Raw genomic sequence first — 12,738 nt, 5'->3', positions numbered from 1 at the left:
ATTAAAACTACAGACGGAACATGTCAAATGTACGCTGTTTAAGGGTAGCTTGGAAGCCTGTGCCATGACTATGTCAGTGGTGATTCTGTAATAACACGCTATGATCGTGAGGCATGCAGTGTGGGAATGTCCCTGTGTGTCGTCATGTGAGACGGAATGATAACTGGAGATGGGGAGTCAGAGCCCAGGTGCCTACCTAGACAGCTTGGTGAGTTAGGGTGTAGGTGAGAGAACTGGTGTGAAGCCACTGACATGGAGGGAAGGGGGGTGGAAATAAATAGGGGGGAGGTAGAGAGAGGGGTAATTTAGAGAGGTGTTAAGGGGAAGCTGGCGTGGGGCGTGCTTCAGCCTTCCACACCATTACACTGATGAGCGGGGGGTGAAACAAGTTCAGACAGAGAAACAGAGAGAAATAAAAAGAGAGCGAGATACTGATTAAATAGAAACAGTGAGGTAAAGGATGATAAAACTGATAGAGAAAATACAGGATGTAGAGACATGAAAGGGAAAAGAGGAAGAAACTGAATGAGGGATAAATTAGATGGAAAATAATGTAACATGGTGGATTGATACAGACAGAAGACTCTTCCAGCTCATTAGGTCTATACCAAAGTTTGTCAGTAACGGTGAGAACATCACACTCATTCTACTAGAAAGAAATATGTAAATTAATCTGCGTGACAGAAAACATCCCTGCCTCCTACCTCCCAGGCAAACAAACATCACACCATCATCCTACGTCAACATTCCATCACCACTCTGCTAACTAGACTGCCCACATAATTAACACAAGGGAATCACATGGCTGAAATATGACCACAACTGATTTCGATGTTAACTTCATAGTTTACATACCACCGAACACAAAATGATAGTTATAAAGAATATTATTTTACTGCTAAAGTCATATAGGTCTAAAGTCCTCCAATATTACTATGAAACCACTTCCTCATGATTCTCCTTGACCTTTACCACATGTAATATTATACCACAAACCAATTCACACTCGAATTATACCACAAACCAATTCACAAATATAGAACACCTTTAATATCCTTTATTTATTACTTTGCTTGGTCATATTACATAGTTTATAGAAATAAAATCTAAATCGAACCCATATAACCATATTTGTGTTTCCCGCTTATCTCAAATCTCTCAGTCAAAACCAAGAGACAGACCGATTCAGACTGAGAAACTTATACACAGATACATCCATACAGACACACTCATGAGACACATTCCACTCTCACATTATTAGGCATAATGGTGTAAAATGACTGTGCAGCCTACAATGCTAGGGGAAGGCCACCCTCGTGTGGACAAAAGCAGGAACTGCAGAGAGCGACATCACCGCTCATTCACCAATATCACATTTCCTGTTAACGTCTCTCCCCACTTAATACTAAAACGACTTGTCCCTGTACTATGCAGTAAAGTACAGCGGTGTAGTTGCCCACTCTGAACAATCTATTGTAGTAAACTGGTACACACTGGCTCAGGCTGCACTTCCAGTTTCCACAGGGTTGGGCCATTATATTACAGGTTGATGAGGGAGGGAACCGCTGCAAGATGGGAGCGATATATGAGTAAATGAGGGGAATTGAAGTTCACACAAGCACACACCCATAACTAGACCACAGACAGACAGAGACAGACAGAATAATACAGAGCAGAGTTTAGGGATGGGTGTGAGCGTGTGCGTGTTTGTCAGGTGGGGTTGTGGTCAGGTGGGGGGGTGGGTGGGTGGTTGGTTGTTGTTTTAACAGGTTCAACATGGCCGTGTAGTGCTGAGGACCAGGCCAGGCTCAGATAACAATGGGGTCATAAGGGGTTAGATCACAGGGATGTGATCGACATGTTCATTGTCCAATGAGCTTTCTGACAAACGAGTCCAACGCCTCATCATCTTTGATTCCCACAAACTGGTCGATGACGTCGCCTCCTCGCATGGCGATTACCGTGGGGACCGCCGATACCTGTAGAGAGAGGTAAAGGTCAGTAACCGCAATGACATCAGTCAAAGGCACTGTTCCAGTACAAAATGCATCCTTCCTTCCTCAAAGTAATCACTGATCTGATATGACTGGGTTGCTGTAAGCTATGTAGTGGAATCCCTGCTTTCACAAATCCAACCATTTTAGATCATCAATTACTTCAAGGAAGGGAGGAAAGGTCACATTTTCTAACAGGACCTAACAATTGCAATATCGATCAATAATGTCAACAGCTTCCACTTACCCCATATTCAATGGCCAAGTCTGTGTGATCGTCTATGTCGACCTTTGCCATGGCAACTTTGCCTTTCTGTTTGGCGACAGCTTTCTCTAATCTTGGCCCCAGTATCTTGCAGGGACCACACCACCTTTATAGAACAAACATGGGATGTCTGGTTAGAACTAATAATACTGAATGTATCCGTGAAATTTCAATCAAAAGTCTCCACATACAGTGGGGAGAACAAGTATTTGATACACTGCCGATTTTGCAGGTTTTCCTACTTACAAAGCATGTAGAGGTCTGTAATTTTTATCATAGGTACACTTCGACTGTGAGAGATGGAATCTAAGTTATTAGATGATTTAAGTAATTCATTTGTGGGAAACATCCTTTGGGGATGCTTTTCTGCAAAGGGGACAGGACGACTGCACCGTATTGAGGGGAGGATGGATGGGGCCATGTATCGCGAGATCTTGGCCAACAACCTCCTTCCCTCAGTAAGAGCATTGAAGATGGGTCGTGGCTGGGTCTTCCAGCATGACAACGACCCGAAACACACAGCCAGGGCAACTAAGGAGTGGCTCCGTAAGAAACATCTCAAGGTCCTGGAGTGGCCTAGCCAGTCTCCAGACCTGAACTCAATATAAAATCTTTGGAGGGAGCTGAAAGTCCGTATTGTCCAGCGACAGCCCCGAAACCTGAAGGATCTGGAGAAGGTCTGGATGGAGGAGTGGGCCAAAATCCCTGCTGCAGTGTGTGCAAACCTGGTCAAGACCTACAGGAAACTTATGATCTCTGTAATTGCAAACAAAGGTTTATGTACCAAATATTAAGTTATGCTTTTCTGATGTATCAAATACTTATGTCATGCAATAAAATGCAAATTAATTACTTAAAAATCATACAATGTGATTTTCTGGATTTTTGTTTTAGATTCCGTCTCTCACAGTTGAAGTGTACCTATGATAAAAAATTACAGACCTCTACATGCTTTGTAAGTAGGAAAACCTGCAAAATCGGCAGTGTATCAAATACTTGTTCTCCCCACTGTATAGCTGTGAAGCATAGAGTACAGAATAGAACCTGGATAATAACATTAAATTGTTGCCTAGCAAGACAATGTCAACAAGTTGGCAAAAACATAAACCGACAATGACCAGGGCAACACTGACCACTATGCAAATCAAGATCATGTTTACTGTATATATCCAGGCTATGTATGTGATCTTCTAGAGCAGGGGTGTCAAACTCATTCCATGGAGGGCCTAGTGTCTGCTGGGTTTTGGTTTTTCCTTTCAATTAAGAGCTAGACAACCAGGTGAGGGGAGTACCTTACTAAACAGTGACCTTAATTCATCAATCAAGTCCAAGGGAGGAGCGAAAACCCGCAGACACTCTGCCCTACGGGGAATGAGTTTGACACGTGTTGTAGAGCATGAACCCAATGTGGCTGTCCTGGCATTGCCTCTTGTTGTGTAACCTCAAATTATCTACCTCGAAAGGAAACACCATCAGATGTCAAGCCATGCAGCCAGACACATACAGTATGGGTAAGGTGTTGTTATCAAACATGATATGCACTCAGTCAAAACTTTCACTGTTATGCTTTTTTCTTACAATGGGAAAGCTGTTGAGCATGTTATGCCAATTCAATATGATTGATAAATAAATGCACTTGTTGGGTACATAGCTGAAAAAGCTATAAAGTAAAATAAAGTTTCCTGCTGTTATCTCAGTAGTGTAATTTCAACAGGCAGACATTGATGCTTCTCCATGTATTGTCTCTTAGGGCCTTTGCTTTCTCATTAGAGGGTAGTTTGTAAATTCTATAAGTGGAGCCTAATATCCCCTCTGCGGGTCCATGAAGCATATTCATTCATTCATCTATTAGCTACTCACTGGGCATGGAAGTCAATGAGCACAGGCAGCTCACTGTTGATGACTCTCTCTGTGAAGTCCTCATGGTCCTGCACGTTGAAGGAGACCTCTCTGCGGGAAGTGTGGGGCAGGGAGCGGGACAGAGTGCGTTTGGGGGAAAGGAAGAATAGAGGGGCAGTGGAGGAACGCAGGGAGGTAGAGAATGAGGTGGAGGCCGGGAGACAGCGGAGGTCTTTTACAGAGAGGGTCCAAATTCTACGGACTAGCAGCCGGTGAGCCATCTGAAAGATTACATAATTGGGGAAGAGAACAGAAGTCTGATCAATAAATGTAATTTCATGGCACCATAATCAAAACAGGGCCACTACTCAGGCAGAGCTACTATGGTTGGACTGTGACATCAGGGGGAGGACACCTATACAAGACATTCTTGTTTACCACCATACAGTAACATGTAGGTGTGTGAGAGATGGCTGGCTTAGTGGCTATGCATAACACGAACAGCAAGGAACTAGATTCAAACAGATTCCTAGCTAGCTAGCGAACTTCACTAACGGCGTCGTGTTTCGCAACCACAGTGTGCGTATTTACGAACTGGGCTCAGCTTTTTCTTCGAATAACCTCCGTGTGACTTTGCCCGCGTCTCCCTTCACCTTCCTCGCGCCTGTGTCCTCCCATTATAAAACGCCCACATCCACAAACCGGAGCACAACTACTGCCATTACGTGCCAATGTCACCCAGAATATCATTGTAGTGATAGAGACACAAAACACTTACCGTTCTGGTCTCTATATGAAGTACTTCCGTTTACAGTTAATATAAAAGAGGCCGCACAGATTATTTGTGCGTCTCAAGTTTACGTTTGGGCGAGTAGCGCCGCCACGAGTTCAAATTCAGAACTACAGTGGCGCCAATGCGCTTGAAGTGTTATGAAAGGTTATCTGGCAAAACAATAGGGAGACCTCGAGATAGAGGAGGTGAGGTGGATTTGCAAATCGTGGAGACCCCACCACATGGAATCTGACACAGAGGGAGATATTATTTTCTACCTTTGTCAATGAATCATACGGTGCAAAATACTGCGGATTTTTACATTTTTTTGTCATTTAGCAGACGCTCTTATCCAGAGCGACTTACAGGAGCAATTAGGGTTAAGTGCCTTGCTTAAGGGCACATCGACAGATTTTTCACCTAGTCAGCTCGGGGATTAGAACCAGCGACCTTTCGGTTACTGGCACAACGCTCTTACCCACTAAGCTACCTGCGGATACCAATACAAATCTACCCCAAGGAGCTGCTTTCAATCTTGAAGATTTAACAGATGGAAAGGGAATGGGGATACCTAGTCAGTTGCACAACTGAATGCATTCAACCGAAATGTGCCTTCCGCATTTAACCCCTCTGAATCAGAGATGTACGGGCGGCTGCTTTAATCGACGTCTACGTCATCGGCGCCCGGGGAGCAGTTGTTGGGGGTTAACTGCCTTGCTCAAGGACAGAACCGTAGATTTTTTAACCTTGCCGGCTCGGCGAATCTGACCAGCGACCTTTCGGTTACTGCCCCAACGCTCTTAACCGCTATAGGCTACCTGCCTACAAAGGTCACTGCATTGAGCTCAGGCATCTATAAATTCACCTAAGCTAAATTATCAATATGGGTACGATGCTTGCGCTTGCTCTTCAGAGAGCCATTCATTCATAATTGATGGGGAGACTAAAATGAAAGAGAGAAGTGAGGCAGTCTCGACCACCTTTAATGTCAGAGGGCCACCAGATGAAAGGTAGAGCGATGTGGGTGTGAAGGGTGCAGAGACAGACTAGATAAGGAGAGAGTAGAGTAGAGTAGACAGCAGACAGACAGACAATGGATTCAGAAATGGGGGCAAGGCATTACTGATTATGATGTGGACAGATGGACAGGAGGACCAGACTGCTGCATTAACAATGAATGGATATTCAATAAAAGCCAGCTCATTCCTGAAGTTGAAGACTGAGGAGAACACAGAGAGTACAGCTGACCCTGTGAGTGGCTTTCACATATTCTTTGTAGAAGTGTAGTACTTCTTACCATTAATTAGCTATTGTACACAATCATTGCACTGCACTCACTGTTTTCTCTTTGACTGTCCTTTCCTCTTTCTGTGTTTATTATTCTGTCTTTTCACAACAGTGGAGGCTGGTGGGAGGAGCTATAGGAGGACAGGCTCATTGTAATGGCTGGAATGGAATTAATAGAACGGAGTCAAACATGTGGTTTCCATATGATTGATACCGTTTCATTTATTCCATTCCAGCCATTACAATGAGCCTGTCCTCCTATAGCTCCTCCCACCAGCCTCCTCTGTTTCACAACTACTGTATTATGTCATGTTGATTTCTTGGACATGGACTGTTTTCTTTGGCTGCAGTGCAATACCATAGCTTTGATGACTTAACTCTGAATAACTGTCAGTGGAGACTGCTGAGGGGAGGACGGCTCATAATAATGACTTGAACGGAGCAAATGGAATGGCTTCAAACACATGGAAACCATATGTTTGATGTATTTGATAGCATTCCACTAATTCCGCTCTAACCATTACCATGAGCCCGTCCTCAATTAAGGTGCCACCAACCTCTTGTGCTCTGTGTTAACTCTGTAAATGTGTATCCACTGTCTACTTATAGGGTGCCTTGTTGAACGGGATGTTTATGACCTATCCGGACATTGGTGAAGTGACTTCAGGATTTTAAAATACTAAGTACATTTAGGAAAAGTCTAACAAGAGGTCTTCACAGAGCATATCAACCAGAGGTGGTCATCTTACCAAGTGAAATGTTTTACCCCATCCAATACCATTAAACACAGACTCCCATCTACCTCCACCTGTAACAAGGGAGAATGTGCCAGCCTTCCCGACACTGGCAGTTTGAACGGGGGGACAGATCTGATGACTGCTGGAGGCACCTCAAAGAGTGGGAGGAGGAGAGAGGAGCAGATGTAATGCTCCAGAGGACAGGTGAAGAGATTAGACCCTCGGTCACCCTCCGCCCCCCACCCTTGTTCCGCAGCATCGGATCGTCGGGGCTGTCGGCCAGCCTGCCACCCCACCGACGTCTCCGCTCCATATTCCGCAGGTCCAGAGCGGTGCTGCCTGCAAATACACACGCCGGTGAGGTTTCAGGAACACACACCCTCCAAGATTTACTGTCAGGCACCCACATCAACACGCTCCCACATCCACTGACTCACAATGACGTAGTGTCAGAGAAGGACGTTCACATAAACACAGTCTCAGAGACACAAACACAGCCCAAGAGACATGGGCTCACTGTATTAGAACCACCAACAGGACCTCTCAAAGATACACTCTCATTCATAATCAGTGCTGAAAGCAGACAGCAGGGCGGACAGCCTTTTTCTCAGATTTCCCCACCCCTAAGGACAGATATCAAAGGCATGGCAAGATGGGACAGAGCAGAGTCTCCTCTCAAAATGCGAGAGGATCTTGGGACTGGAGAGGGAGGATTGAAAGAGAAGCAGAAGGTGAAGAGGAGGAAGAGGAGAAGAAGGAGGGTGGACTGTAAAGAAGAGGACCATGCCAATGACAGATATGTGGCCCCGTTCTTCACCCCAGAGACAGAGGGAGATGGTGGACTGTGCCAGTGGTTACAGAGTCTGGGGATTACAGATAGGGAGAAGGAGGCCATTTCCCCCAACAGAAGTAAACAGCAGCAGAGTGGGTTCAGAGAGAGGATGGCTGGACGCAGAGAGGGGTATTCACATCCAGCAGCCAACCACAGGAGAGACAGACGCCCCCACTTCCTCCCGCCTATCTGTCAGTCTGGCTCCCTCCTACATGTACCCCTGCTGCTTCCCGAAAACTCCCCGCCACCCTCGCCATGCACCTCCCCACATGCCCCCTTCCACCCCCTGCCTGTACCCCTCCTCCACCCTCTGCCCTTCAGGAGGAAGTGATATTGTCCAGCAAAGGAAAGGGGTCTCTCAACTCGAGGCCATTTGTGTTTATGCTATATGCGTTTTTTTGTCTTGTTACTTCGGCATATTCTGACTGACACCTAGCTTATGTATTTGTATATAGCGCTTTACGCATACACATCCTTAACAAGGCTTATCCAGGTATAATGTATGTTGCTCTAGCCTATTATACTGTATATCCTTTACAAGTAATCACAGGAATAGTTTCTAAGGATATGTTGTCCTGTCACATTTCAATTGCATTAAATTCAGCATGTATAGTTTGAAAGACCCAGGTCAACAAGTGAACCAACCTCAGCTTTAGGTAAGTGTGTGTGCCCTGCCCTCTCTGTCTATAGACCGTGTCCAGATATCCCCCGCAGAGGGCCCCCTCCCCTGATCAGAGAGGAGGCCCATGTTTTTGAGGTGTCGGTTGGGGCCTGAACAGTGCTGTGCTCTGTGTGCAGCCTGTGGTGGGAGCTGCGTGTCAGGGCCAGAACACCGGCGTCTCAGTCCTCCTCACTGCTCGCCTCGCACAGCCTGCCGTTTATGTGTTTACCCTCAAACGCAGCCCAAAATGTTTGTGAGTCAGGCTCTTAAAAAAAAAGTCCACTCGCCCCTCTCCCATTAGCCGCCAAACAAACATTGCACCGGAAATTGCATGGATATCTGGGATTTTTGAGGGGTCCCAGCGGACAGGGGGCGAGGTCGAGAACAAGGGTGCTTTCTGTGACATCTTGGAGGTGAGGTAGGGTGGGGGGGGGGGGTAGTGGGCCAAAAGGGAGGGTGTGACCGAGGCTGGGTGGCAGGGGGGTGGGGAGAGTCAGTAAGCTTCATCACGGCTGATCAACAGGCACAGGTGCCGATGCCCTTTGACCTTGTTACGTTCCTTGAGCCCACAGTGCGAGCCACCCCTGACCTTGCTCGTCACCAAGCTGACCCAAGCGCTAGGCTAATGGTAACCATTGACGTAGCTGTTATAAGGCCTGTGTCACATGTAGCAGCAACCTCTTTTTTGGACTGCTAACTGGTCCATCTTGTTTCCTCTCATTCCTTCTCCCTCCTTGCCCATTCATTCCACAGGTCAGACAGGACAGTGGGGCCAGTACAACCATTGATGAGGCTGAGATTTTATGTCAGCCCCAGACAAAGGAATAATGAATGAGAAAGTGTATGCTTTTTGTTCACAGGGTGCTATCTGGGTTTTGTCCTAGCCTCGTCCTCGCCAAACCCCAATGTCCTTACTCATAATGGCCTGGTGACACATATAGTAAATGGCACAGTAAAATTCCTGTTGTTAGGGCAAGTACAGTAATTGGCCTTGTACTTACTTAAATTAAAGTGAAACAGAAACCAAAGTCCTATTTTTTTCAGTCTCTTCATTTGCACTGTTTCTGCTCTGTCATCTGTGCTGTATACAGACTCAGAGCCTTTCTCTCTGTCAAGATGCAAGCTCTCTAATTTAGACCTCTGCTCTTTATTTTCCCTCAATACATCTTCAATTATCGTCAATTAGGAGATTGTTTGATTTCAAATGCATATATATTTGAAAAGAGCTTTGTTTGATTGAAATGAATGACTACTTGGTCTATGTTTAGTGTGAGGAATGAAAGTGTACACAGACTGTTGATATATAGGAAAGCATATTTACACGTACAGTATAATGTTAATGTGCGCATGTGTTTGAGAGTGAGTGTGACTATGTGCATGCACACTGTAGTGTAGTAAAGTGTACCTGCATAAGGATGTAAATGCATGGAGGGAGCTAAACCTGATAGTGTGTAGCAGTAGAGGCGTGCACATGTGTGTTAGTGCATGAGGAACATATGTATGTGTTCCTGCCCTCCTTCTCCTCTGTGCTGCTCTACTCTTGTACCAATCTGTGTGGAAGTCAACAGAAGAGTTCCTGTTCTAGGTTTTAAAATAACTGTGGGACTTAAATTCCTCTCTCTCTCTTCCCTCTTTTCTCCCTCCCACTCCCATAACCTCTCTCTCTTCACTTGTTTTGGAACAGGCTGTGTTCTTTCTCTCGCTCCCAGTCACCCTACCCATGTGCCAGCATTGAGACACACACCCAATGCTGATACGATGTCAGCAATCACAGGCCATATCCATACAGTTTTAGTGCACAAAAATGTGTTTGTGTAACAGAATGCACCTCAAAGGTGTGGCTTACAGGTGTGGCAAGCAAGAGCTCCCTCCTGACTTTAACAAACACTCCACACCTGTCCCCCTATCTTCTAATCCTCCCCCTTAGCCTTGCACGTGTAAACCAGTGGAGGCTGCTGAGGGGAGGACGGCTCATAATAATGGCTGTAATGGAGCAAATGGAATGGCATCAAACCATGTGTTTGATGTATTTGATACCATTCCACCAATTCCGCACCAAAAATTACCACAAGCTGGTCCTCCCCAATTAAGGTACCACCAACCTCCTGTGGTGTAAACACACTGTCTATCCCTCTCACACACCCCATGCCTTCCCTTTAAGCTGACCGTCTCTTTTTTACGTTTCTCATGGAACCAACTTGTTTTGTTGTTTTGGAATAAAAGTTGGTAATGGAGGAATTAGGTCTGAACTGACAGTGATGAAATGGCAGACCTCGTTGTCTTTTCAGTGATCTCACAGAACTATCCTCCCTTCTTTACTCTCTCTCTGTTCTCAGTCTCTCTCCCTCTCTTTTTCTATTTCCACCACAGGAAGTTTGTGGCAACTTAATTGGGGAGGATGAGTGGTGTGGTTTCAAATACTTTAAACACATGGTTTGATGCCATTCCATTTGCTCCGTTCCAGCCATTATTATGAGCTGTGCTCCCCTCAGCAGCCTCCACTGATTTCCACAGACTTGTTTATGAAAGTATCATGTTTGATGTCTTTCTCAGCTGCCACCGCCCACCTTTTCCCTGCTCCTTCCACTCCCCCTTTAGCTTCCCGCAGTCAATTCCATTTGATCATAAACAGGGAGGGATTTCCACTGAAGTAGTCAAAGTTCTGACAAAACAGTGTCACTTTAGTTATTACCAGTTGACTTTTGCTGTCAACATAGAGGGATTTCCACTAAAGTAGTCAATGTTCTGACAAACCAGTGTCACTTTAGCTATTACCAGTTGACTTTTGTGTCAACATAGAATGCAAAGGTCAACAGAATGGTCATTGCTTACTTGCAATGCCAATGTCCATGTGTGAATATCCATCTCATTAGAGAGAGAGGTGTTTGTGTGTGTCTGTTGGTGTTATATATTGGATAGTGTATGTGTGCGTTGGGTGGGACAAGTACAGACTACAGTGGAAAGGACATGTCCTTTCATGAGTCATGGTAGCCTAAGCTTCGAGGAAATATGAAAACAACAACACGGCTGTGAGTGTGTCCATCTATTACTTACCCCTCCATTTTCTCTCGCTGGTGGGGATCTTCTTACCTTGACCAATTACATCACCTCATTACACAGTCAGGGAGAGACAGAGATGGATTGAGTGGGAAGAGGATAAAGGAGTGTGTGTGTACAGTCTACGTGTCTTACTCACTAAAACAGCGTGTAATGCGGCACACTTTGTGGTCACAGTTCGTGTCAGTGTGTTTGCATGATATACTGTACAGTTTAACAGTGTGTCAATGGATTGTGGTATGTGTGTCTGCCCCTAGCACAGTATCAGTGTGTAACAGGGCACACTATGCGGTCAAAGTGTGTTCCAGCTCAGGTAAACCGATAGCTTCCTGTGTTCGTGTCAATGGCAGCGAGCCCTGGATTAGCCCGACTGTTCTCACCTCCGTTCCGCTCTGCTTTGGTCTGCACTCACCACCACTGGACCTTTAGCACACTCCCTCCTTCAAAACATGTCTGTGAGAGAGAGAGCGGCGAATGAGGGGCACCATGGGAACCTATGAGGAAGGTAAAATTGATGTTGACGACAGACAGGATATGGGAGGAGAGAGTGATGGATTGAAAGGGGAGTTATCGCTATCATTTCCACCATCACCTTCGTAGACTTGAGCAATATTTTGGTATATCAGAGCTAATTCTGCTGAAACGTCTACACGCCCATCTATATGTATACTTTATATGTCTCGCTCTCCTCGTTAAGTATTTTTTTATAAAGGGGACGAAATTCCTAGCTGTTTTCTATGGCTGTTCCAGTATTAATGTAGCACACACTAGCCAGCTGAGTATATGTATCTTGCCTTTCACAAAGCAACATCTGGACAGAGGTATGCCTGTGAAAACAACTTAAAAGCATCAATAATATTATTTTAATTCAAACATAAATAAATAAACACCAAAAGCCAGGTCCTCTTTGGAATGTAGTAATTCTGAATGTTTATGAATGAACGCATTCATCGTTGGCCACGCCTCAATTCCCAGCTATCCGTTTTGGAGATCCAAGGCCCGCCTTTCTCCTCCCCCTTTGGAATACCCTGGCCTCATGCCCGCCTCTTAATTGGCTAGACCGACTGTGGTAGGCGGAGCTGCAACAAAAAGCACAGGGGCAATATATAACCGAGCTGCAAAAATGAATAGATGAAAATGTGCAGGTTTTGATATTCTATGAAGAACACTATACATTAACTGTGGAATTACTGCGCCTTGTTGGACAGTTCCCTTTGTGGGGTTTTGTTCGTGGATTAAAACAACAATTACCTTCAATTATTTCACATTTTCTTTATTTTCTTTTTTCTTTCAA

The 12,738-nt window shown here is 45.2% G+C and overlaps 1 protein-coding gene across 1 annotated transcript; it reads right to left on the bottom strand.

The window, feature by feature from the left end:
• Positions 1 to 1,042: 1,042 nt before the first annotated feature.
• LOC311145392 (thioredoxin, mitochondrial-like) lies at positions 1,043 to 4,960 on the bottom strand. Its single transcript, XM_084181618.1, has 4 exons — positions 4,877 to 4,960; positions 4,120 to 4,379; positions 2,242 to 2,365; positions 1,043 to 1,979 (listed from the first exon to the last, which is right to left on the bottom strand). The coding sequence occupies exons 2-4, from the start codon at positions 4,377 to 4,379 to the stop codon at positions 1,863 to 1,865; spliced, it is 501 nt and encodes a 166-aa protein (XP_084037744.1). The 5' UTR covers positions 4,877 to 4,960; the 3' UTR covers positions 1,043 to 1,862.
• Positions 4,961 to 12,738: the final 7,778 nt, after the last annotated feature.

Source organism: Coregonus lavaretus (genome assembly GCF_964263955.1).
Source record: "Coregonus lavaretus genome assembly, chromosome: 2".
Classification (NCBI taxonomy): Eukaryota; Metazoa; Chordata; class Actinopteri; order Salmoniformes; family Salmonidae; genus Coregonus; species Coregonus lavaretus.
The sequence above is the reverse complement of the archived record's forward strand: the minus strand, read 5'-3'. Positions and strand labels throughout refer to the sequence as shown.

Excerpts from the sequence above, each read along its gene's own strand:
- LOC311145392 (XM_084181618.1), bottom strand. The coding sequence starts at position 4,379 with ATGGCTCACCGGCTGCTAGTCCGTAGAATTTGGACCCTCTCTGTAAAA. Across the intron at positions 2,366-4,119 it reads CTCATTGACTTCCATGCCCA|GTGGTGTGGTCCCTGCAAGA; the intron begins GTGAGTAGCTAA and ends TGTTCTATAAAG. Across the intron at positions 1,980-2,241 it reads ACTTGGCCATTGAATATGGG|GTATCGGCGGTCCCCACGGT; the intron begins GTAAGTGGAAGC and ends CTCTCTCTACAG.